At 33.9% G+C, this 27,440-nt stretch overlaps 1 protein-coding gene across 1 annotated transcript; it reads left to right on the plus strand.

Annotated features, from left to right (window-relative positions):
- The first annotated feature begins 11,798 nt into the window (after positions 1-11,798).
- On the plus strand, positions 11,799-12,527 carry LOC122310159 (uncharacterized mitochondrial protein AtMg00310-like). The gene has a single exon (XM_043124038.1). It carries the CDS (start codon positions 11,799-11,801, stop codon positions 12,525-12,527), a length of 729 nt encoding a protein of 242 aa, XP_042979972.1.
- The last annotated feature ends 14,913 nt before the right edge of the window (positions 12,528-27,440 follow it).

Consider the following 27,440-nt stretch of genomic DNA (forward strand, 5'->3'; position numbering starts at 1 on the left):
ATAACTAGAACATAAGTGTGATTGGTTCGTGTAAAAAGTTGAGACTATTCTAAGTGGAAAGTTGAGACTATTCTGAGTGGTTCATCATGTCATATACTTCATTGAAAATTCACATATGACAGCTATCATTGAAAATACAGCAAGTGTTTGTTTTTATGTCTCAACCAAATTACTTCATTCATTTTGTTACGATTTTACTTGCATTCAGGCTCATACATCAGGGGCATTTAATTCATAAAAAGTTGAGACACATAGGAGCTGTTCATCATGTCTTTATTAGTGTCTTTATCTCGACACACATAAGTGGTATTTATTCTCTTATGGGTCTTGTCATATTAGTGACAAAAAGGGAGAGTATTGGAAGAGCAAATTGAAATATTTTGGTATTGAAAAATTTAGCGGAAGTTTAATGAATTTGTTGAGGGGGAGTTGAATGATATTGAGGGAGAGAAAGTTTATTTTTATTAGAAATAATTTTGATGTTGGACTAGAAAATGCTTAGACTTTGAATTAGATTTTAAATCTTGTGAATGATGATAGTACTAATCTTAGTCACTGTTCTATGTCATTATTTTTTATTCTTAATTATTTGCTTGGAATTTCTACTCTATTTCTTGGTTTGTTGTTTGTGCTTTTGATAGGATTTATATTACTTTCATCAAATTGATTTTGTCACCAATTCGCCAAAGGGGGGGATTGTAAATGCAAAATTTTGTTGGCTAGGATTAGGTGACTAAGTTGATAAGTTTGAATAGAATTAAGTAATTAAAATGGTAAGGTTTATCCAATCATTGTGTTTGTAATTTTGGATGAATGTAAAATATTTATTGACTTTATCTATAACAATATTGAGTTTATCTAGAAGTCTTAGAGGTTGTTTAGATAAGTCATTTTTATGAAATTCGAGTCCAAAAGGATCTGCACTTATCTAGAACAGAAGCTGAATAGAAATCAGTTAATGCAAAGAAGAGTTATTGCAAAGTGTCAACAATCTATCAGGAAACGTCTCGCGACAAACTCACCTCGTCAGTAGAATCCTACTAAAATTGGAACTATTTCCAAATTGTTTATTTAAGGGATTCTACTAGTTAGGATCTGTAGAAATTCAGATCTAGATATTTTTTAGAGCACTTTCTATTGCATATCTTGGTGAGAAAATTCCTTAGAGAATTTTCATTTTTTTTTATCTCTTTTTGTGTGTGATCGTGCTCCAAGTTTGAAGGATCGTTGATTGGATTTCAGCCCCTGGAATTCCAAGAGAAAAGCTAATATTTGAAGATTGTTAGAGGTTCTAGTTGCTACTATGGTATAAGACAAACGGGTCGTTTGTCTAGGCAAGTAAGAGAGTCAAGTTGCAAAGGTTTTGTAATTGATGATTACTTGTAATTGATTTTCAAATAATAAAGTTAACTTTTTTGGGTTTGGTTGCTCCGTAGGGTTTTTACCTTTAAAGAGTTTTTTAAATGGTTTCCTTTTGTAATCAATCGTTGTGTCATACAATTTATTTATTTACTATATATGCATTTGATTGATTAAATAATTGCAAGAATGAGATTGATTAAGATGAAATATTGCATATTTTATAAATTTAGAATCAATATATTTTGATTACTTTATTGACATTATTATTGGTTTTAGATAGAAAAATAGTTAACAAGTATAAATACAAGTTGTGATTTAAATTTATTAATATCATGAGTTATGTTTAATTTTATAACCAGTGATTTAATTGGGCAATAATTCTTCACATGCACAACATATTTTTCATATTCTAGTCTTGCTTTTTATTTTTTATTTTTGCTCTATTATTTATATGGTTTCTATTTTTTTTTAGGCCTTATTTCTTGGGAGTTGCTCTACACACAAAAAGAAAGAGTTTTGCATGTGCCTTTCCCGAGGCAGGAAAAACATAACAATGCTAGAGCTTTGGAGAGGGACGTGACGTGGAAAGAGAGCTGCAACTCTTGGGGGGACTAGAAGGCAGCAGAAAGGAGGAATATGATTTGTGAAGAGCTGGTTTTTCAAAAAGCGAACTAGAGACTCTTACATGAGAACGGTAAAATTGCAGAGGAGCTTTTGGATGTGGGGGTTGACTTTTAGCAGAAAAAAGAAAGTTTGGAGCATTGGGATTGACTATTACTTGGGAGGAGAGAACATGTTGTTTTTATTTTTTTCTTTTGACCGGGGGACTTTGAAGAGAAGGGAGATTTTTTTCGTTTGGCTAGGAAAGGAAGGGACGAAAGGGTGAGAGACGCACATTGGGAGAGGGACTTCTGTGTGGGGTGTAGATGGAACAGACAGACTAAGGGGAGCTTTGGTTTTTCGTTTCGGTTATGGACTGAAGGGAGTTGGTTGCTGGGGCTTCTTGGACAACTTGGGAAGAACAAAGCTGGGCAGCAAGGGTGTGATTTTTCTGGTCTTTGGTGAGATGGACTTCATGAAGTGGACTTTCGAAGAGCTCTTTTTTTTTTTTTGGGAAAAGAGATAGCATGTTGAGGGAGTTTTTTTGGACTCTCTCCACTTTTGTTTTATGATCTAGGTTGTTTTCTAGTGTTTGATTGGTGTGTTTTATTTAAGTCTTTTTTTTTTTTATGGAGAATATTTTTTTGATTTCCATGGCTTTTGTGATGAGCATGGTTGGCTAAATTGTTTTACTAAGGTTAGAGGTGAAGTCTAATGATTTAGACATTGTTTTGGATCAACAATAGAACTTATATTGTAAGTTTGATCGATTGAATGGTTTTATTATTTGATACTTTGATTATCTATAAATTTATCTTGATTCATTATGATTTTCAAATACATTGGATACTTAAAATATCCTTGTAATACTCAAACAGGTTTGCAAATGTTTTAACTATTAATCATTCATACTTAATCATTAGTGATTAGTTCTTTGGCCTTAAATGCTAAATATTCCAATTAAGCAGAATCATTATTCTAGTTTAATTGACATAAATTGATCATAAACAATATTCTAAATTATTAGACGGATCCTTGAAACCATAGTCGTCTCCATATCAATTTATTTTATCATATTAGTTTTATTCTGTTACTTTAAAAATCTTATTCTTAGTAATTTTCTCTTCTATTTGATTGCACATTCATTTTAGTAATTTCTTTTCATTGTTTGAGTTTATTTTCCTTATTATATAAGTCAATTCTTATGGATTCAACCATGTTAGATACTACAACACCTGTATACTTGTAGGTAAAACTGCCCTAAATTTTTTGTTACTAGTTTGAGTCAAAATTTAGGTGTAACAAGTTTTTGGCACTATTGCTGGGGATTGCAACATGTGGAAGAGTTTTCTTTCTTTAAAAAAAAAAAAAAGAAAAAAAATTATAATAATCATCTTTTGCTAACTTTCCCTCTTTTTTTTTTTTTTTTACAGGTACATATATATGTATATTTTTTTGTTCATTTTGTACCAAAAACAAAAAAAAAAGGGGGGACTGAGTAGCGTTGCTTTCATATTCATATCATTTGGTAATCTTGTTCCCTTCTCTTTTATTTTCTTGCTTATTTTGCATTTAGATTTTAGAATAGAAGACTTTAGGTAGTGCATACATTAATTAATTTTGAGACTTTTCTACACCTTTTAATTTTTTTGGGATATACTTGAGCCTCTATGATGAATGATCTCATGGCAACGTGATCAAATCGGTGGATTGAGGAAAGAGAAAATTGTGTTAGGAGAATTGGTTAATAGGTTTTCTAGTGATTCCAAAAATTCTCATTCTAACACTATGTCTGACAATTATAGTGGTCATGATGAACTTGAAAATGAAGACGCTCAAAATAATCCATCAATGAGAACTTTGCATGAGTATTTGCAACCAACAAGGACAAGTACTCCATCATGCATGATTTTTCCTACAAATATGGAGAATTTTGATTTAAAACCGGGAGTAATTCAATTACTTCTCAAGTTTTATGGTTTAGACTTAGAAAGTCCTTATTTGCATTTGAAAAAATTTGAAAAGATTTGTGTGATTTTGCAGAACCAAATTGTCAATGATGATGTTGTTAGATGAAAGTTGTTCTCATTCTCTTTGAAGGAAAAATCTTAAGGTTGGCTGAATTCATTAAGACCAGGATCTATTGGCACATGGCAAGAAATGCAAAGAGAATTTTTGAAAATTTTTTTTCCTACTCACAGAATCAACACTCTTCATAGAAACATTATGAACTTTTCTCAAAAAGAAAATGAGATATTTTTTCAGTATTGGGAGTGTTTTAAGGAATTAATGCTAACTTGCCCATATCATGGCTATGAGACTTGGCACACTATTAGTTTTTTCTATGAAGGTTTAACATCTCAAATGCGCCAGTTTGTAAAAATGATGTGTATGGTAAATTTTTAAATAAATATCCTGATGATGCTTGGGACTATTTTGACCAATTGGTTGAAAATGTCCAATCTTGGGACAACACAAATTGTTCTGATTGGTCAAATAAGTCCAAGCCTAATACCATGTCTCAAGAAGGTATGTATGTCCTCAAACGAAATAATAATGTGAATGCTAGAATAACAAGTTTTACAAGAAAAGTCGAGACCATGGAACTTAGGAAGGTAGATTCAGCTAATCTCATTGAAAAAGAAGAAGAAAATTATAGTATATGTGAGACTATTGGACACCTAACTTAGGATTGTCCAACAATCCCCACTTTTAAAGAGGTGTTGCATAAACAAGCAAATGTCATGTATTTTTATAAAAGACATTTTTTTTTCACCTTATTCGGAAATATAAAATCCTGGATTGAGGAATCACCCCAACTTTAGTTGGAAGAACGAGTCCAATTCAAATCAAAATCCTCAATGACTTTTTGCTTCTACTCCTTATGTGCCTCCACGTAAGAAAACCCTTGAAGAGACATTACAAACTTTCATGCAGGGTTAAGCTAATATTAATGGTTAGACAATGCAGGACATTAATAAGTTAAGGAGTTTTATTGGCGACTTGACTTCTGCATTGCGCACTCAAGAAAAGAGTAAGTTTTCTGCTCAACCTCAGTCAAATCCCAAAGGGCAATTTGAGGTAAGAAATTCAAATTCTTGTGATTCAAAATTCAAACATGCCAAGTCCATCACCACTCTATGCAATAGAAAAACGATTAATAAAAGTATTTCAATGAAAGTTGGTGAAACCAACAATTCTTCAAATTCCAAAAGTGATAGTGAACTTGACAAGGTTGAGTTAGATATGCTTGTAAAAGCCCCACTACCTGCTCATTTTCTCCAAAGGTTGCAACCTTCTCATAAATTGGTTCGAAATGCTGACATTCTAGAAATTTTAAAAAAATTGAAAATTAACATTCTTTTGTTGGATGCTATTAAATAGATTCCATCTTACACTAAATTTTTTAAAAATCTGTGTACAGTGAAGCGTAAGATGAAAGTGCAAAAGAAAGCTTTCCTCACAGGACAAGTAAGCGTGATCCTTCAAAATAAATCTCCTCCAAAGTATAAAGATCCAAGTTATCCAACAATTTCTTGTGTTATTGGGAATTTTAAAATTGAAAAAACCTTACTTGACCTTAATGCTAGTGTTAACCTCTTACCTTACTCGTATATGAGCAATTGGGTCTTGGTAGACTTAAATCCACCAAGGTAACAAATTTTACTTCCTAGTGGATTTTATTGTTTTGGACATAGAACTTGTTTTTATTGTTTGCATTCAAATTCCTATAATTTTAGGAAAACTATTCCTTACAACCTCAAATTCTTTAATAAATTGTAAGAGTGGTGTGATGATAATTTATTTTAGCAACATGACTTTGGAGTTAAATATTTTCAATATTTGTAAACAACTTGATGATGATGATACTGTGTATGAAGTAAATTTGATTCAAACTCTTGTTCAAGATAAATTTGGTTTGTCAATTTTTTCTGATCCTCTAGAGGCTTGTTTGGTTCATAGTGAAAATTTTGATGATGATGCTGTGCTTGTATCTATAAATTTTTTGTTGGAATCTACTCCTAAAATAGACACGAATAAGTGGAGGACACGTTTTGAGAAATTACCACCTCGTGATATTGTGCCCCTCCCCTCAAGTGTGTAAGCACCAAAACTCGACTTGAAACCTCTACCTATTGATCTCAAATATGCATTTTTGGGCCAAACAGAGACATTACTAGTGGTAAACTAGATGAAATTCAAGAGAAGAAATTAACTGGTGTTCTCATTAGACACAAAGAGGCAATAGGATTGACCATAGTTGATATCAAAGGTATTGGTCCTTTAATTTGTATCCACAAGATATATCTAGATATCTAGAGGACAATGCTAAGCCCTCTAGAGAAATGCAGCGTAGACTTAATCCCAACATGAAAGAGGTTGTTATAGCAGATGTGTTGAAACTTCTGAATGTAGGGATAATTTATTCTATTTCTGACAGAAAATGGATTAGTCCTACATAGGTGGTTCCTAAGAAATCTAGTGTGACTATAGTTAATAATGCTGATAATGAATTGATCCCAACTAGAGTTACTACTGGTTGGCATATGTGCATTGACTACAAAAAACTAAATTATGTCACTAGGAATGATCATTTTTCTCTACCATTCATGGATCAAATATTTGAATGGGTAGCTAGCTATAAATTTTATTGCTTCTAAGATGGTGATTCTGGATATAACCAAATTGAGATTGCTCCTGAGGATCAAGAAAAGACCACTTTTACATGTCCATTTAGTACCTTTGCATATTGAAGGATGCCATTCGGACTTTGGAATGCTCCTGCTACATTTGAAATATGCATGATGAGCATATTTAGTGACATGGTAGAGCGTTTTGTTGAAATATTCATGGATGATTTTTCTATTTTTGGTGATTCATTTGATGAATATTTGACTCATTTAGAAAAATTGCTGATTAGATGTAAAGAAAAGAATTTGATTTTTAAACTGGAAAAAGTGTCATTTTATAGTCACTCAAGGGATTGTCCTTGGTCATATTGTCTCTTATCAAGGTATTGAAGTTGACAAAGCCAAGTTTGAATTAATTGCTAATTTGCCCATCCCAAAGAACATCAAGGATATCAGACCTTTTCTAGGTCATGTAGGATTTTACAGGAGGTTCATTAAAGATTTCATTTCAATTTCTAGATCTTTATGCAATTTACTGTCAAAGGAAGATTCTTTTGTGTGGACTGAGGACTGTGAGTTAGCTTTTACAAAGCTAAAAGATATGTTGATTTCAGACCCAATTATGTAAAAGCTATGTTGATTTCAGACCCAATTATGCAATCACTTGATTGGAATTTACCATTTGAAATTATGTGTGATGTTAGTGATTATGCTGTTGGAGCTGTGTTGGGCAAACATAAGGAAAAAAAAGTCTTGTATTATTTATTATACAAGTATAACTTTAAATAGTGCTCAAATGAATTATTCATCAACTGAAAAAGAGCTACTTGCAATAATTTTCGCACTTGAAAAATTTCGTTCTTATTTAATTGGGTTCCAAATTATCATTTTTATTGATCATGTTGCTTTAAAATACCTTTTAGCTAAAAAAGATGCAAAGCCCAGGTTGCTTAGATGGAATCTTTTGTTGTAAGAATTTGATTTAATAATTAAACATAAAAAATGAATTGAGAATGTTGTTGCTGACAATTTGTCTAGACTTGTTCTTTCAGATTCCATGAAGACAGTTCCTATTAAAGACACATTCCCAAATGAGCAATTTTTTAGTATCTCTCAATTGCCTTGGTATGTTGACATTACTAATTTTCTTATTACAGGTAAAATTCTTCATACTTGGACTCAACAAGACAACAAGAAATTTTTTGTAGAGATAAAAAAATTCTTTTGGGATGATCCATATCTTTTAAAATGTTGTCCAGATCAGATAATTAGACGATGTGTGCCTGATAGTAAATTTCAAAGTGTAATGTCTTTTTGTCACTCTAGGGCATGTGGTGGCCATTTTCTGGTAAGAAAACAGATTTTAAAATTTTATAATACGGTTTCTATTGGTCTACCATTTTCAAAGACACCCATGAATTTTGTAAAGCATGTAAACATTGTCAAAAATGGGAGGGGTTACCCACCAAAATATAATGCCATTAAATCTGATTTTGGTTGTTGAAATATTTGATTATTGGGACATCCATTTTATGAGACCCTTCCTAGTCTCTTTTGGCAATCTTTATATTTTGGTAGCTGTTAATTATTTGTCCAAATGGATCGAGGTCATTCCATGTAAGAAAAATGATCATAAAATTGTGCTAAAATTTTTGAAAGAAAAAATTTTATTTAGGTTTGGAACACCTCGAGCCATTATCAGTAATGGGGATAAACACTTTTGCAATAAGCATTTTGAAACCTTAATGTGAAAATATGGTATTACTTATAAGGTTGCTACCCCTTATCACCCACAAACAAGTGGACAAGTTGAGGTATCTAATCGGGAGATCAAAAATATTTTAGGAAAGACAGTTAATCCAAGTCGCAAAGATTGGTCTTTACGACTAACCAATGCACTTTGGACATACCGTACTGCCTTTAAAACCTCGATTGGTATGTCCACATATAGACTCATTTTTAGAAAGGCTTGTCACTTGCCTGTAGAATTGGAACATAAAACTTATTAGGCAATTAAGAAATTTAATTTTGATGTAGACAACGCATGCTCTCTTCGTAAGTTTCAGCTTAATGAGTTGGAGAAAATAAAGAATGAAGTTTATGAAAACTCTCGTGTTTACAAGGAGAAAATAAAAGATTTTTCACGACAAAAATATATTTCGAAAGTCTTTTGAGATTCCCAAAAAGTGTTTTTGTATAATTCAAGACTTCATTTGTTTCCTGACAATCATCGATCTCAATGGACTCGTCCCTTTGTTGTAAAAACTGTTTATCCTTTTGAGACCATTGAGATAGAAAATCCAGATAATGGTAATATTTTTAAAGTCAATGGACAGAGGTTGAAACTATTTTTGAGTGATTTTACTCCAAAGGTTGAGTCCACTACTTTGGAGGATCCTATTTATTAGAATTAATTTCTAATTTCTCATTATATATACCTTATTTATTTGTTTTTTCTTCTTTCTTTTGCTTTTGTGTCTCCTAACTTTGATAGAAAAAATCGAGGAGTTGGAACAAACTACAAAAAAATCCAGCTGGAAAAGAAGAGCTCGAGATAATTGTTTTGTAAGCCTCAAGTTAAGCCCATCAAAGATACAAGCAGGCATCCCAAACCACACGAAAAGGCCCATCAAATTGTTCCAGGGAAGACAAACTAGGTCCATAGCCAAGAGAGCAAGAGGAGAGGAGAAGGCTCCAATGGAAATACAACACTCAGATATGGTGGAGGCTATTTTACAGCCCCACTAAGAGTTATGATGTGCCTAAACTGGAACTGTCGTGGGCTTGGGAACCCACTGACAGTTCAACACTTGCACCAACTGGTGCAAACAAAGCTCCCAACCTTTGTTTTCTTGATGGAAACAAAGGCCAGAAGAAACAGTGTTGAAAGGCTCTAGAGACAATTGCATTTTTCCAACAGTTTTATAATTGAAAGTAAGGGACTTAGTGGAGGTCTAGCCCTCTTCTGGAGTGAGGATGTGGTTGCTGAGGTTTTGTCATACTCTCAGCACCATATATCCTTACTAATCCGTGGGCACACAGGTAGTAGAGAGTGGACTCTTACAGGGTTTCCATTACAGGCTTATATGGAAACCCTGACACAACAAAGATAAGGGAGAGCTGGCAGCTTCTACAAGCCCTCAAACCTGCCATGGAGATGGGATGGCTATGTGTTGGTGATTTTAATGAGGTACTTAGCTCAGGAGACAAGAGTGGGGGTAGGCAAAGACCTTTCAACCAGGTCGAAGCTTTCAGAACAGCAATTGAGTCATGCTCTCTTTTTGATATGGAGTATGTTGGTAATAAGTTTACATGGACCAATGGCAGGTCAGGACAAGCTTTTATCAAAAAAAGGATTGATAGAGCTCTGTGTAATATGGCATGGTTTGAACTATTCCCATTCTCTAAAGTCTACAACCTCCCAATTTTAAGTTTAGACCATTGCCCCATCCTCGTTTCTGTGGAACAATTTGAAGTTATTTCAACCAAAAAAGCCAGACGTTTTAGGTATGAGGCCAGCTGGGCCTTGAGGGAAGATTTCTATGAAGTCCTGGAGAAGGCATGGAGTTCATCGAGAAGTGTTGATAACAAGCTACACCAGGTCATAGAAGGCCTGAACCAATGCAGATTGGACTTGGTAAAGTGGAACAAGCAGTATGCTGGAAACTACAGGGTCGAGGTAAAAAGACTTTGGGACCAGGTGTCTGAACTACAAAAGGATAATGAAGGCCACCAAACAGAAAATATAAAGCAAGTGCAAAGTAAAATAGAGAAGCTGCTTGAAGAAGATCACATCAAGGGGAAACAAAGGGCCAAACAAAAGGCTGAAAGAAGGGGATAGAAACACAAAGTTTTTTCATCAATGTGCCACACAAAGAAAGAAAGTAAACCAAATCAAGAGGCTAATCGATGACAGTGGGCAAGAAATCACATCAACAGCAGGGATATCTAATCTATTCCAAGAATACTTTTAAAATTTAGTCTCCTCTTCTAACCCTGTGAATATTGCAGATTGTCTAGAGCCAATGGAGGCCACTATCACAGAAGAGCAAAATAGAATGCTGCTGAGCCCTTATACTCAGCAGGAGGTGAAGGTTGCTCTCTTTCAGATGGAAGGGCTTAGCTCTCCTGGCCCTGATGGGTATCCTGCAAAATTTTACCAAAAGCACTGGAACTTAGTGGGTGAACAACTCAGCACTGCAGTGCTGCATGTCCTAAATGAAAATGGTAGCCTATTTGAAATAAACAGTACCTACATTACTCTTATTCCCAAGAAGAAAAGTCCTACCAAAGTCTCTGAATTCAGACCCATCTCACTGTGCAATGTCTTATACAAGTTGATCTCCAAAATCCTAGCCAATAGACTCAAGAAAATACTCCCTTCCATAATATCCCCATCTCAATAAGCTTTTGTACCAAATAGACTCATCACAGATAATGTAATTGTTGCCTTTGAGGCTCTACACACAATGAAGGCCAAGATGACAGGAAGGGAGGGTTATATGGCCTTAAAACTCGACATGAGCAAGGCATATGATAGAATTGAGTGGGAATTCCTTAGGAAAATCATGCATAAGATGGGCTTTTTGTCATCAATGGGTGGACCTAGTAATGAAGTGCATTGAAACTGTCTCTTATTCCATCTTGGTCAATGGAGTACCACAAGAAGTCTTTCACCCTTCAAGAGGGATTAGACAAGGTGACCCCATCTCACCATACCTTTTTATCCTATGTGCAGAAGCACTTAGTAAGCTCATTGGCAGAGCTAAGGCAACTGGTGCAGTTCATGGAGTACCAATAGCAAGAGGTCCACTTGGAGTATCTCATCTCTTCTTTGCTGATGATAGTCTCTTATTTTGCAAGGCCAATGCTTTTGAGTGGGGAAGGTTGATTAACCTACTGAGAGTCTATGAAGAAGCTTCAGGGCAAAGGCTAAATATGGACAAGACATCCATTATGTTCAGCAAGAACACCTCCAGATTAACCCAACACTACATCCTCTCAGTTGCAGGAATGAGGTCCTCTGTGACCTATGAAAAGTATCTCTGATTGCCATCCATTGTGGGGAGAAGCAAAACTAGTTCCTTCAAAAATATTCTGGATGCAGTCAGAAGGAAGGTTAGTGGATACAAAGTGAAAAGTCTATCTCAAGCTGGGAAAGAAGTCTTCATCAAAGCAGTAGTCCAAGCCTTTCCCACCTACACAATGAGTGTTTTCAAATTGCCCAAGACCTTGTTGCACTCCATCAATAGTGTCATCAATAACTTTTGGTGGGGCCAGAAGGAGAGGGAACACAAAATCCATTGGATTTCATGGAAAAATATGGGAAAAGAAAAATCTGAAGGGGGCATGGGTTTTAGGGACCTCGAGTGTTTTAATATGGCAATGTTATCTAAACAATGCTGGAGAATTCTACAAGAGCCTGACTCAATTGCAGCAAAAGTTTTGAAGGCCAAGTACTTTCAAAATAGCTCATTCATGTCAGCCAAACTAGGGTCAAAACCATCTTTTCTATGGAGAAGCTTCATGGCAGCAAGACAAGTGGTGAAAGCAGGAACTTGTTGGAGGATTGGCAATGGAAGAGAGGTTCAAATCTGGCAGGAAAAGTGGCTTGGCCATCCAGTGCCTAGGAAGGTCATAAGTCCAGTAGCACAGCTTGATAGCAAGGCAACGGTCTCTAAACTAATTGAACAATCCTCAGCTCAGTGGAAGGAAACACTTGTGAGGGAGGTTTTTGAGGAGAGGGAAGCAGAATTGATACTGCAAACCCCACTAAGCTCAATGAATGCTAGGGATAGAGTAAGCTGGCAAGGGACAAAGGATGGTAGGTTTTCAGTGAGGAGTGCTTATCACATGGAAAAGGCACGAGAGCAAGAAGATAATGGTCAAGCCTCTTGCAGCAACAACCTCAGAGAAGTGTGGAAGCAACTATGAAAACTAAGCGTACAACCAGGTGATAAGGTGTTTGTGTGGAGGGCATGCCTCGAGGCCCTCCCAACTCAAACCAATTTGCAGAAGAAAAGGGTAGTGGACCACCCACTATGCCATGTGTGCCATCAGGAGGAAGAGTCAGTAGTGCATGCAGTTTGGAGTTGTGTATCAGCTAGGGATGTCTGGAGTCTAGCCTCTAAGAAGCTACAAAAAAGGTGTCTGTCCCCCTCTTTGTTTGTGGATCTTTTTGAATCTCTCCTGCACGTGTTGGATGAGTTTTCAATTCAAGAGTTTGTTGTAGTGGCTAGGAAGATTTGGTGGAGGAGAAACTGCCTTATTTTCAATAATGATTTCAAGCACCCCAAGTCAGTGATAAGAGAAGCTCATACTACATTGGCCCTGCTACAAGGAGAGAACAACAACATAACCCCCAACCCCACTCAGACCTGCCTGTCTCCTGCTGTCTGGACTAATCCTCCACCATGATGGTATAAAATCAACTGGGACAGTTCAATAAATAAGCAGAAAAGCCAAGTAGGAGTTGGAGTGATTGTAAGACACTGCAAGGGGCATGTCATGGCAAACATGAGACACAACAAGCATATGTTCCCAGACCCTTTACTTGTTGAGTTGTATGTGGCTCTTCAGACTGTCAAGTTTGGGGTGGATTTAGGCTTGAGACAAGTCATTTTAGAGGGTGATTCTCTGCAGGTGATAAATACCCTTTGTGAAGATAAGGAAGGCTTTAGTAGTGCTTTAATGTTCTTGTCTAAAATAAAAGTCTTGCGGAAACAGTTTGCTAAATGGGAAATTTCTCATGTTAGGAGAAATGGCAATGTGTTAGCCCATGTTTTAGCAAAAGATTCTCTTTCCATTTCTGATTTAGTTGTAACAGTGGAGGATGTTCCTCAGTGTATTGATGACTTGTAAAATTTCATATTGCAGATTTTACAAGTTCGCTCGAGCGGAGGCTTTTGGCCGCTCGAGCGAATTCAGGCAGATTCAAACGCTTGACTGCCGCTTGACAGGGAGCTCGAGTGGGTTGCTGAAAAACAAAGATCGCTCGAGCGGAGACATTGGCCACTCGAGCGAAATCAGGCAGAGTCGAACGCTCAACGTGCGCTCGATAGGATGTTCGAGCGAAATCAAACAGAGTCGAACGCTCGATGTGCGCTCGACACCCCGCTTGAGCGAACATCGTATTTTGACAGATTTTAGGTTTTCCACCGTCACACCATATAAAAGCAATTTTTAACTTTAGGGCCGCGACTTTTGACTGGAGAACACTTCTTGGGACAGAAAAACATAGCTAGAGGGATTCAAATCATCTGTTTTGGAGAGGGACTTCCAATTATTGCATGTACGTTGGAATCATACACGAGCACGAACGGGAGAAAAGCGTTGAATCGTTCCCTTGAGCTTTTGAAGACGATTTGCGGCTGCAAGGAGGATTTTTCAGTGTTTATTTTCTTCCAATCTTCTCAGAACAATTATGGTGAATTCGTTTATGTTGAATTCCATTTCTAGCATGAGCTAAATTTACTTTATTCTAGGAAAACGATGTAACCTATTTCCAAACTATGCTTGTTTGTCTATGCTAATTTAATGCAATTCTCTCTTTGTTTATCTGATTTATTCTGAGTTTATTGCTTCTAATTAACTGGTCATTGATTAGATGATAATTAATCTTGTGATTTGCTATCGAAAGAGGGAATCATAGGGTAGATCTTGGATATTTCAGCATAGGTAAGTATAGAGATCGAAAGACTTGTATGAACCTATGTAGTAATTAAATCTTTGGTCTTATTGCGTCCTTGATTATTGAATTTGCATATTCTTGTGTGAATTGATAACCAAGAGTCAATTCCAATTGACTATCGAAATAGGCTTTTGGATGATTTAGAGATTTGCTAATAGACAAAAGAGATTTAAATTAAGTTAGCTGGATGAGAAAAGCATAATGAAGAATTAGGTGAAATCGATTTCCTAGAAGTTTTCTTCCCATTAATTTGATCTTCGAACGTCAGTGTTATTTCCTTTGCATATTTTTCTTTGAGTTGATCTAGTTTAATTTGCAACTACAAAAATCTTAGTGATTCCTCTAGATAAAATCGAGTTTAGTATAATTTTGGTATTTGGCAAATGTAAGGTACCAATCCCTGTGGATGATACTCTTCTTATTACTTTACTATAAAACTACGATACTGTGCACTTGCAGTTTTACACCGGTCATGTATCTTCATGTTAGTTCAATGAAATGGTCCAAGAGTTTTCCCTTCAAAAAAAAAAAAAAAGTATCTCAGATTCTCAGGTAACTTCTTTCCTCTTTGTTTAATCATTTTTGTTTCACTATGTGTTTTGTAGTGTTCATCTTATTTTAATTCATACCTCTATAGCATATCTCATCGAACATTCATTTTCTGAACATTAAGGATAATGTCACATGTAGTTGGGGGGAGGTTTTTTTTGAAAATGTGTTAGTTAAAAAAATTAAAAAAGAAATTGCGATGTGCTTTGAAACACAAATGATTAATACACACTCTTTCTAGTGTTTTTGTGAAATTTGAGCATTTTGGTGGAGTAATTGAGTGAAATTATTTTGTAAAGATCTATTTTCAACCCTAAGCATAGAGCATGACTTATGATCCATCATATTTTGTTGAGGTATGACTTGAAACACCAGGATACAATATTTATTGAGATGAGAATTAGTATGATTTATATAGAATGAAGGGCAAGTTTTGAAAAAATATTTTGCATATGCTTACACTTGTAGTGTTCCTCATTAATGTTCATTGATTTAAAACAAGAGAAATAAATTGCAAGACTACTGAGCCTTATTTAAAAAAAAAACAAAAAAAAAACAAAAACGAGAAAATAATACCAAAAAAAAAAAGAGAAGAATATGATGAAAGCGGGTTAGCTTTCCTAAATAAAGTGCTAGAAACAGTTATCAAACTTTGGGGGTTGAACACTCATCCTTTAAACAAAGTTGGCGTGAAAACTACTAGTTCCTTAGGTTTTGGGGTAGTTAGAATCAATAATGATTAATTTTAAGGTTGAAAAATCATGCTTATTAATGAGGAACATATAGAAGTTTAGCCACACACACATCCAAGTTCTAAGAAATTTGCCCCAATTCTATGAAAACAATTGTTGAGACTATCCTTGTGGATACAACTCTTGGTGTTGAGTAGTCACGAATTCACTTTTGTGAGAATTCAGAATTATATTTGATTGCTTTTTATTTGGATTTCGAGTTTTATGCAATGTTCATCTTAATTAATTTTCACTATTTTTTTCAAGGATTAGCAAAACTCTAGTTGAGGGGTGTGATTGAGATGCAATATTACATATTTTTATAGATTTAGAACCAATATATTTTTGATTACTTTATTGACATTATTATTGCTTTTAGATGGAGAAATAGTTAAGAAGCATAAATCCAAGTTGTGATTTAAATTGATTAATATTATGATTTATTTTAATTTTATAACCTATGATTTAATTGAGTAATAACTCTTCACATGCACAACACATTTTTAATATTCTAGTCTTGTTTTTTTATTTTTTATTTTTGCTCTATTATTTTTATGGTTTCTATTTTTTTTAGGCGTTATTTCTTGAGAGTTGCTTTACACACAAAAAGGGAGTGTTCTGCATGTGCCTTCCAGAGGTAGGAAAAACAAAACACACCTGGAGCTTTGGGGAGGGATGTGACTAGGAAAGAGAGCTGCAGCTCTTGGGGGGACTGGAAGGCAGTAGAAAGGAAGGGAGTGATTTACAGAGAGTTGGTTTTTCAGAAGGTGGATTGGGGACTCTTACACGAGAACGGGAAAAGCGCAGAGGAGCTTTTGGATGAGGGACTTTCGAAAAAAAAATAAAATAAAATAAAATAAAATTGGAGCCCTGGGATTGACTCTTACACAGGAGGAGAGAACATGTTGTTTTTACTTTTTTCGTTTGACCGGGGGACTTTGGAGAGAAGGGGGATTTTTTCCGTTTGGTTGGGAAAGGAAGGGACGAAAGGGTGAGAGACACACACTAGGAGAGGGACTTCAGCGTGGGGCATAGATGGAACGGATGGATTGAGGGGAGCTTTGGTTTTCATTCTGGTTGCAAACTGAGGGGAGCTGGTTGCTGGGGCTTCTTGGACAACTTGGAAAGAACAGAGCTGGGCAGCAACGGTGTGATTTTTCTAGTCTTTAGGGAGATGGACTTCACAAAGTGGACTTACGGAGAGCTCTTTTTTTTTTCTTTTTTTTTTTTCAGTTGAATTGATAGACAATTTCGTAAATTCACAAGGGTATATAGGAATATCAATATGTATTCTCTAGCTTTTGGAAAAGAGGTTGGAACAGCAGCTAATCATGTATGGGTAGTGTTAATATTCTAAACTTGATTTGGTGCTCGCTTCTAATCATCATGGCATGCAAGGATTCCTTTGTCCACGAGCATAAGTATCTTTGTGTTATTTTTTTTTTTTATCTTTTTTCTTTTCCCCCTCCTTATAACTAAGTTGTATAAATAAAATAAAGTTGATACAAAAGTAGAGGTGAAATTGAAAATGTCTTACAGACACTCCCATTTCGTTTAACACAAGGTATAAATAAATAAAAATAAATAAATAATAGTGTTGATTTTGTTGTTTTGGACTCGCTGATGTAGAACTCACATCTCTCTTGATTTCCTATTGCCAAAAGTTTAAAAGAGAAATGATTTATACAAGTTTTAAATAGACAAATTTTACACAATATTTTTATAAAAAAAATAAACTCCACATTGAAAAAGTATATATAAATAAATATATATTTTTTTTTAGTGAGAATTGCTTTTTTTTTTAACAAAAGATTAAGAACTTATCTATTTAATTAGAAGGAAAATGCTTGGGCCACTGACAGGTTGTCCCGAGACATTTTCTCAATGCCTTTCTTCTTTTTCTTTTTCTTTTTTTTATTTAGTAATAATGAATCATTGTTTTAATGATATTGTGAATCTTTTTAATTTCTAAGTATATGAAAAAAGGGCTGTATCGGGAGACTCTCTCAAGCCACACTCTCAGTAGGTGTAGTACCGTGCATATAAGAATTATAGCTAGCATTACTCAATATAAAATATGAAAGAAAAACCACTTACCATATGAGATGGGTAGTGGCACCGCTAATCCAAATATGTAGTGTCGTGCTGCGGCTGATGGAAGGGAATGATGCAAGATTGAACTTCATCCTCCGGGGAATTTCTATTTTTTTAACCAAAAAGTGAGGATGATTTTTCTTGTAAAGAAAAAGACTTTGTAAGAAGATTTGGGGATTTGTTTTTATTTTTGTCTTTGAGGCAGTTTTTTTTTTCACTTTCCGATATATATATATATATATATATATATTAATTAACAAACTACTAATAATAGAATAATACTACATGCATAAGTAGGAAAGGCATACGCCTAGATTCTTTGTAAAAAAGTAGATTTCTTCATTTAAAAAAAAAAAAAAAGATTTTTTTACATGATCTCCTTCATGGTGAGACTCGCTTCTTTTAATAATAGGCATACGCGAAGCTTATATAATTGGAACTTATCCATATCATTCATAGTAATGTGAGTATCTGTTAATGGGCATATGAAGAAACTATATAAATAATTATTGATAAAGAGAGGAATCTTTCAACCAATCAAATCATTATTTTAAAAAATTGATTCAAATGTCTAATGCGAATTTATTGAAATAATCAGATAAAATTATTTCTATTATTAAAAGTAAATCCAACATATCATATAAAGTTGTATTAATTTAAATTTATTTATTTTTAATCAACAAGTATTACTTCTCATTCATTCATAACTTATTCATTATAGTACTTTTATCTTTTTATATTTCTAGTCCATGGAGGAAAGTGACTTGTTAGTGAAATATACAATAATGTAATAAAAATTACAATATTAATAATATTCAAATGATATCAGTTTAGCTGAGGCACGTAAATCCCGCTCTCTTTAAGGAGATTCAAGCTATCTGCGGTATACAAAGTCTCAAATTAACCGGTGTAATAAAACTTCTCTTGATTTGACTCTTCGAGGATACAACAATCCAACTGATCATCGTATAACCCTAACCAACTATGTACAAGTAGTTGAGCCTAAAGCTGTACTCAAAGAACACTTCTCTATTGTCTGAAAAAACTCCAAAAAATATACATATAATTTTCCTTTTTCTTTTTTTTTTTTCAAAATGAACAACACACTGCTTTCATCAAAAAGAGAAATAACATCACTCTTAATTTAAAAACCCTCGTCTGGATGCCAACCTCAAATTTTCAAGATATATCTTTTATCACTCGTACAATAGAAATAACCAAATAAACAAACATATATATAATCTATTGCACAAAAAACCGATCCTAAATATAAACGGGAAAAATAATATAAGAGAAATAAATAAGACAACGTAAACAACCCCATAAAGCCAACATAAAAACTTAAGGAGCTAAACGGCTACTTTTTTATGCCCATTAAAACACAACGGTTGAAGATACTAACTTAGCACTTGAAGGCTGGCACTAAAATACCCAAACTCTCTCCAACGGTAAAAGAAAAGATACTATAATTAATAAAAAATACCAACATGACTCAATATGGATGATCGGTCATAACAAATTATATATATATATATAGATACACACACACACTAGGAAGGGCACAACATGCACTGCACGTGCCCAATTGAAATAAAAAGTAATAATATTATTAAATGATAAATGAGACAGTAAATAAAAAAAATCAAACAGATTTAGAAGAGATCATAAATTTACAGAACTTAAGCAAAATATAATAAAAAGTTTTAAACATATATTTACAACATTAAAAAATGAGTCTTACTAACAAAAAGTTTTAGACAGTAAATAAAAACTTAAACAAGTCAGTGAAACAATTTGCGTTTATGAAAAAAATCTTTTTTTTTTTTTGCTTAAATTGCCCTTAATGTACTTTGTTGATAGGAAAATTCTATTTGCACACAGATTGGGCACCCCTAGCGTACACGTCCATCCACGTGGAATATTAAAACGGGGTGTTTTGTTTATTTATTAATTCGTATCTTCTCCTGGTAAAAGAAATTCCTTGCCCCCACAATACTTCTCCCGTACGCACACAAGCACATGTTCCTTTTCTTCTTCTTCTTCGTCTTCCTGTGAATCCTCCGACACTGTTTCTTTACCTTGGCAAATTCATGGAGAAAGTCGAGAGGACCTATACTCTCACTTAGGTCCTCTACCTTGGCCCATTATCCCGTATTTGTTTTTATCTACCAATCACTCCTCTAGTTCTGTAAAATTATTCTTATCAGAAAATATATTTAACAATTTTTCATGATAAATTTTCAAGGAAAATCCAAATAATTTTGAGATCCAAACAAAATACAGAGCCCATACAATAACATAGTTCCAATTCCTTCCCCTCCCCCCAACACACGCATACTCAAAAGAGTCGGTTCTCTTTCACGCATAGAATGCTCCAATCTTGGTTACTTAAACTGCCGTTTTATTATTTTTTGTGTTTTCAATTCTTTTCTTTTTGTTCTCTGATACGTCTATGATGCGAGGCCTACAAGATTTTTTTTTTTGTCTTCCTTTGTTAACTTTCTCAAAATTCCCACACTTTTCAGCCTCTTTCAAACTTTTCTGAGCGTCCAAACACCATAACTGCCAAAAAAAAAAAAATCTCCACTTTTTTTTTTTGCAATGATCCTCTCTTTCTGCGATTCCGCGCAATACATCTCTACCTCTAGGCTCTAGTGCTCTCCCATCCTTTTGGTTTACACCGTTTACGTTAGAATAATTCTCAAGTTTTCAAATCAGATTTCAAATGGAGGGTTTATGTGTTTAGAGTGCCTATAATATGCTTGCAAGAAGATAGAAAATAAGATATGGGTCTCTGACTCTTTGATCTTCTTTTAGTATGAGCAAGAATAAGCCTGTACTCCATTACATATTTCTCCTTGTTTGTCTCTGCACTTTCTTTTCCCATAAGTTGATTTCAGTTTTTCTCTCCTTTCATTTTTTTTGTTTAAATAATACCAACGCCACATTAGCCGATTTGGCTAAAGGTACCCAATGGCGGGTACCTGTAGCAAAACTCTTGTTGATAATTAATAAGCTTGAGTTCACTCTTCAATAATAGTATTTTCTACTGAAGTTTTTGTTAGGCTAAGCACAAAGATAGCAATGATTTTGCCATTTTAAATCCCAATATTTTTTCCCAATTGATTCTTGTATGATTAGACACATTAATTCTGAAATCCATTCTATATAGAAAATCAACCGAAAATAAAGAAGAAAAACAAAAGAAAAAAACAAAAAATACCAACCGAGGCCATATGTTTTTGGGCTGTTCATGGAGGGCTTTTGAGAAAAGGCACATGTGGGTCATCAGTTGGGGTCAGGACCAAGTTCATTCCACACCTAAGTCCATTTGGGCTCCTGGGTTTTTAATATATTTTAATAAACTTCTTGCTAACAAATTGTCCACTATTTCATCAAAAGTAGTGCTATTTAAATGCGTTTATGTTATACATCAATTTTCTTTATTTTTTTAAAGGATTTGCTTTTGTTATTACAATTTTATAAACAATCTAAATTAAAATTGTTCAAATATATGTTACTAAATAATATTTTCATCACTGTAAAACCTGAAAGACCGTTTAATTTTTAGTTTAAAAAAAAATGTATAAATTCAATTGATGTAAAACAAAAAAAAAAAAAAACTCACAAAACTCTCTGTCTTCGTCTCCCTCTCAAAAAACCCTAATCATTTTCTTCTCTCTTCTTCTTCTTCTTCTTCTCTCTCTCTCTCTCTCTCTCTCTCTCTCTCTCTCTCTCTCTCTCTCTCTCTCTCTCTCCTGCTTCTTCCTCCAACGCCGACACCATGAAGATTTGTGACAAAACTCTCTCCCTCTTGCCCTCCATCACTAAGACGCAGTCTCTTCTCTCGAGTTCGTGTTTCGTTCATTGTCTACCAAGAGCAACCACCACTATTGACGGCTTGCAACCACACAAGGACCGACACATTCGATGTACAGAAATCTAGTTGTCATCCATGAAGAACCCCCACCTCTCTGTCTCTTTCATCTCTCTCTCTCTCTCTCTCTCTCTCTCTCTCTCTCTCTCTCTCTCTCTCTCTCTCTATTATTTCTTACAAAAATTTTTTCTTAATCGTTAGAAATTTCACCAAATTTGTTCAGTTGCCGTGAGATTGTGTATATGGGTATGATTTCCTTTTTCATTCTATTTATTTTTTTTACATATCCTAGTGGTAATTTTTGTAATGGCGTGATGAAATTTTTTATCTTCTGTAGATGTAGAGATGTTAGAAATTATAGAAATTTGAAGGGGTTTATTTACTGAATGGGTATGATCTGTGTTGGTTTGTTTGGATTTGCATTAATTTCATCTATGGGTATAAATTTTTTGCTGAAGTTGAACAATTTCAAAGATAATCTGTGTCCATGTGCATTTTTTCTCATGTATATCCTAGTGGTATTTTCTCATGTATATCCATATTCAAACACATCCTGCAATGATAGAGAGGAGAAAGAAACCATACCCACCAGATCTCAAGACTGAGGAGGAGAATGAATTGCAAATTGATGAAAGGATTGTGTGGAAAGCTAAGAGTACAAAATAAAGGGACAGAAGATTAAGGAGACTGTGTGTGCAAAGTTGGAATAGAGTAAGTATAAAAGAGATAGGAATAAGTTAGCTCTTCCTTATAGCTCTCTAAAGAAAAGATGAGCTCTTCCCAACAGCTCTCTGTAGCAAAGTCCAAAACCCATCCCACCTTATTTTAAGCCACCTTCACTTTCACCTTTCTATCTTCCAAACAACTTTCTTTATGGATATGGAAAAACTGATCAACCAAATTGAAGCACTTTCATGGAAGCATTTAGGCCTTCCTCCAAAAAATGAACCTGCAAATGAAAACAAAGATTTAGCACTCAATGGCAGAATAGTTGCCACTCGACCTCTCAACAAGATTTTGCTACATGCTTCCTTTAGGGTAGCTTGGAATTTTGTCCATAAGTTTTATACTGAAGACCTAGATGTCAATCTATTTATTTTCATGTTTCAAAATGCAAGTGATATATAGAGAATAATGAACCAGATCCCCTAGAACTTCAAAGGGCACCTCCTCATTCTCAAAAGCTACCCAGAAGGTTCTTCATGGTAAGAAATTAGCCTCAATACATCCATTTTCTACATCCAAATACATGGCCTGACTATAAAACACATGATAGGAAAAAAAAAACTGCTTCCAAGATTGGGAGGGCTCTTGTTTGGACTGGCTTGTAAGAAATTTATTAGAATAAAGGTTGAGTTAGACATTAACCAACCTTTGAAATAAGGAATTTGGGAGCCTAGAGATTTTGGTGACACTTGGGTTTTGTTTAAATACGAACGCCTCTCTAATTTTTACTATGCTTGTTGCAGAATTGGGCACTCCCAAATTTTCTGCACCTATTTAAGCATTATCCCAAATCATTTGCCTTTTGGACCCTGGCTTTGTACAGACTCCCCAATGTTCATGCCAGTTCAATCACAGCGAGGTCAATCTAGTGTTTCTAGGTTACCATTGGATAATATCACAGAGGAAAACTCTATCTTCGATTGTACTCACCCATTACATGAGTATGAGGGGAACAAGTTAATTGAAAATTCAGCTCTCATTTTGCAAATGCCTTTAAAACCAGCCCAAATCACTTTTTCGAGTGGTATTTGTGTTTCTCCATTGGTGGATACTGGAATGCCTAACATTGCAAAAGAATTTGAGGGAAAAAGGAAAGCCATCTCTCTAGATGAGACACCCTTTGTTCTAGGAAATCCTTACTCTAGGGATGGAAGGGGAAACCCTTACTCTATATTTGGTAGCATCCCTTTAGATATTATTCCTACTAGTATTCTGTATATTGATAGTGGGAAAGACCCTTATTCGTAACTTGTATGATTTCTTTAATGATATGCAAGCTTGCTTAGGGAAAAAGAAAAGGAATAAGTTAGAATTGAATGTAGAAAGACCCAAAAGATAGGCAGTAGAGAAAGAGGCAAAAGAAAACAAAATGACATTTCCTCATAAAACCAAGGACACAATTGGAAAGAAATTGTTGGATGAAAACACTGTTTATCCCCTACTCATGCTTATTTAATAGAAGTATATATATATATAACTAGAATAATTGATTGACCTCCATTACATTTGGGAGGGGTGCTGCACTCTTAGAGAACTCCCATTAATGGATTTTTCATCTAATCTTTTAAAATATATCTCCAAAATCTACTTTTTCTATTTTACATATTGAATTTTACAATATACCATACATCAACTTATTTATTTTTTCTTCATATAATTTAAATATTATACTTTTTAATACTTTTCCTCCAATAGAAAATCAACAACAAGAGAGAGAAATTAATTTAAAATTTTTACAATGATGAATAGTTCCGTCTACATTTTGTGGTTTTCTGTAACAAAATGTAAAATAAATAATAGAATACAAGATCCATCGGAGGATACTTTTGAGAGAATTTCTTTATATTTTAAAGAAAATTGTATTATAGAGCATCCAATGGAAGTGCTCTTAGCCCTGAGGCCTGTTGAGAGTAGAAATGCTTGCTACATAATTTTTCATTACAAGGGTTTATATAAAATATCCATACAACCCCTCCCTTGCCTTCCCTCTCTCTACCAAGCTCAAAAAATAAGAATTAGGTTCGAAATAGGGTAAGTATCGATTCAATAAATTAGCTAAATTCATGATAATTTTCAATCGATTATTTCAATATTATTAAGGTATTAAAAATAATATATAGTACAATTCAAACACTTAATAATATATATAAAAGTGTATAAAATATAAATTTATTATTTAGTTTCAATAAAAACATAATATAAATCTAAATAGTTTTAATAAACATTTAATTTATATATTAAAGTCTCAATTGTTGACATTTTTTGTCCATATACGATTAAGATAAAAGCCATTAAGGTATAAGCACATGGCAAATGTGGAATTTATGCACAACCATAAATTTAATATCGAATGCTCATTCGTCTCTTAATTTTTTGTTCAACTAAAGAAAATAAAACACTATGCATTTTATCTTACAAATTTGCAATAAATACAATGATAAAAAAATTAATATATATTTAGTTCTATCATATTTTTGTACAATAAATTAAAAGAAAAAAAAAACTCAGTTCTTTGACGACTTAAAAATAAATATAGTTTTGAATCCGTTGGAACGGCTCAATTTGGTCTAAAATTGGCTAGAATCGATCTGAATCACCTAAATCGGTCCATTGCAGCAATTCACTGAATGATTCAAAAGTTCACTAAAATCAATTTGGTTTATGACAGATTCAATTTAATGAATCAGCTTGAATCAAACCATTTTTTCAAGCTTTACTCTATTATATATATACATATATGTTTGTATGTGTGTGTGTAGTATGTTGCATTGCAGGACATACGAAAATAAAGAGGGTATAAAAGACACTCACTGAGACAACAAAAATGAATTAAGATACAAGGGCATACAAAGTATGTTGCTATCCTCATGCACTCTCATTGGAATAGCTAAAATCAAACCTAAATTTTAGCTAATACGAATTTGCCTTTGCATATTTCATTCACATCAAATCCCCACATTACATTACCTCCTTCTTTTTTCTTTTTTCTTTTTTTTTTCTAACCACCCACATTAAATTATCTATTTATTCATTATATAATAATAAAATAATACTAATTTAATTTTTTAATTTTTAATTTATTTAATTTTATAATATTTTACCATTCTATCGATTATATGTTAATTAGTAATCATATTCTAATTAAATTATTAGTTAAAAAAATCATATTTTCAATGGCTATTTAATGCTAATAACCATAAGCGTTTAATTAAATCCATTTAAAATTCTATACAAATGTCTTAATTACAAATCAAACTAAGAGGAGAGAGGAAATAGAGTGTTCCAAAGAAATTAAAAGGAAATAAACTTACGGTAGTTTTGTGAGAAAATATCAAGAGGAGAGAGTGTTTCTAAAATTCCTAACATACTCCTGTAAATTACGAAATTGTCTACCAATTTCCTTGAATAAATATGTTAGATCTCAATTATCAAGATTATGAAACAAATCACATACTTTAGAATAAATAATCAACTTTGTAAGACACAATGATTGGTTACGAGGGGAAACACTTTAAAGAATTATTTAAAGGTAAAACCCTACGGGGCAACCAAATTCAAGAGTAAATCTTATTATTTGAAAAACAATTACAAGCAATCATCAATTATAAAATCTTTGCAATTCGACTCTCTTACTTGCCTAGACAAACGACCCATTTGTCTTCTACCGCAGTAGCAACCAGAACCTCTGGCGATTTTCAAATGTTGACTTCCCTTCTAGAACTCTAGAGGCTGAAATCCAATCGATGTTACTTTACACTCAAAGCACGATCACACTCAAGAAGAGATGAAAAACCACATGATCAAGTGAATTTTCTCTCACAAATGCTCAGAAGAATTCGTGGCTCAAAGTCCTTACTGAGATACAAAACCAAATCCCTTTAAATAAAAAGTCTAGAAAGAGTTATAGTCATAGTAGGATTCTGCTGATGGTTAGCAACAGTCGCGAAAACATGTTCCAATGAACTGCTAATATTTCGTGATAACATCTTCTGTATTGACTAATCTCTGTTCAGCTTTCTTCTAGATAAATACAGATCTACCAGGACTCGATTTTAACTTCAATGACTTATCTAAACAACACCTAAGACTTCTAGATAGACTCAACATTGTTTAGAGATAAATCAATAATTATTTTTACATTCATCCAACAATTTCAAATAATACGATAAGACAAGTCTTATCATCTAATCCTAACCAATTTTTGCCTTTACAATCTCCCCCTTTGGCGATTGATGACGAAACCAGTTTGATGAATGTAAATTCCTTGAAAATATGTCAATTAGCAAATCACAAAAAATATAGAAAATTATAAAGAGTTGTCATTCAATAAAAACATAAATGGAATGGTAGTTATCCTAATCAAAGCATAAGCAAAACACATGCCAAATTGTATTTGAATTAAAACCACAAAAAAAAAAAAAAAACTGAACTTGAAAACAGAATGTAGATGAGTCAAAATAAAACATGATAAAGTTTTTCAGTTTTTCTTCTCTGTTTTGTCATTGTTCTACCCCTTTGATGCTGCTGCTCCCCCTCAAATTTTTCTCCCCCTTTTTGTCAACAATCAGCCATGGAGATCTACATTTCATCATCAGAATCAGCTACACTTGCCATGATGTGTTGCACATCCAAAGAAAGTTGAACCAATCAATCATTTGCTTGCACACAATCAGAGCGTACAACAACCAATTGTTGCTCCAACTTGAACTAAAATGCCTCCCATTTAGCTGTAAAACCATCAATCTTCTGAGATAACAAAGAGATTTGCTCAAGAACCTGAGAGATAGGGATGGAAGGTTCAGGTGGAGAAGATGTTGACTCAGTAGTTATGTCACAACCCTACCCTATCAAGAGCGAGACCGTGATCCCGTACCTGTCCTTTTTCTTATTATAACTGTAAATTTATTATAAATAAATGCCCATATTATTATTAGTATTTTTTTATAGGATAATGCGTGACGGGCTCGAACACATCACACATGAACTCTAGATTTCTAAACTAAAAGAAACACATAATAGACATACATTTACATTCATTTATAAAGAACTTTCAGAGTCCGTAATCCATTCATTTAACGTAACTATTTTAAACAAAAAGGGACTCAATCCCTACAGTCCTTATAAAAGAAAACTAACTTAAAGCATGAGGAGTTTCCATCACCCCACCATAAAATATACAT

The sequence above is a fragment of the Carya illinoinensis genome, chromosome 5, assembly GCF_018687715.1.
Source record: "Carya illinoinensis cultivar Pawnee chromosome 5, C.illinoinensisPawnee_v1, whole genome shotgun sequence".
In the NCBI taxonomy this organism is placed as follows: domain Eukaryota; kingdom Viridiplantae; phylum Streptophyta; class Magnoliopsida; order Fagales; family Juglandaceae; genus Carya; species Carya illinoinensis.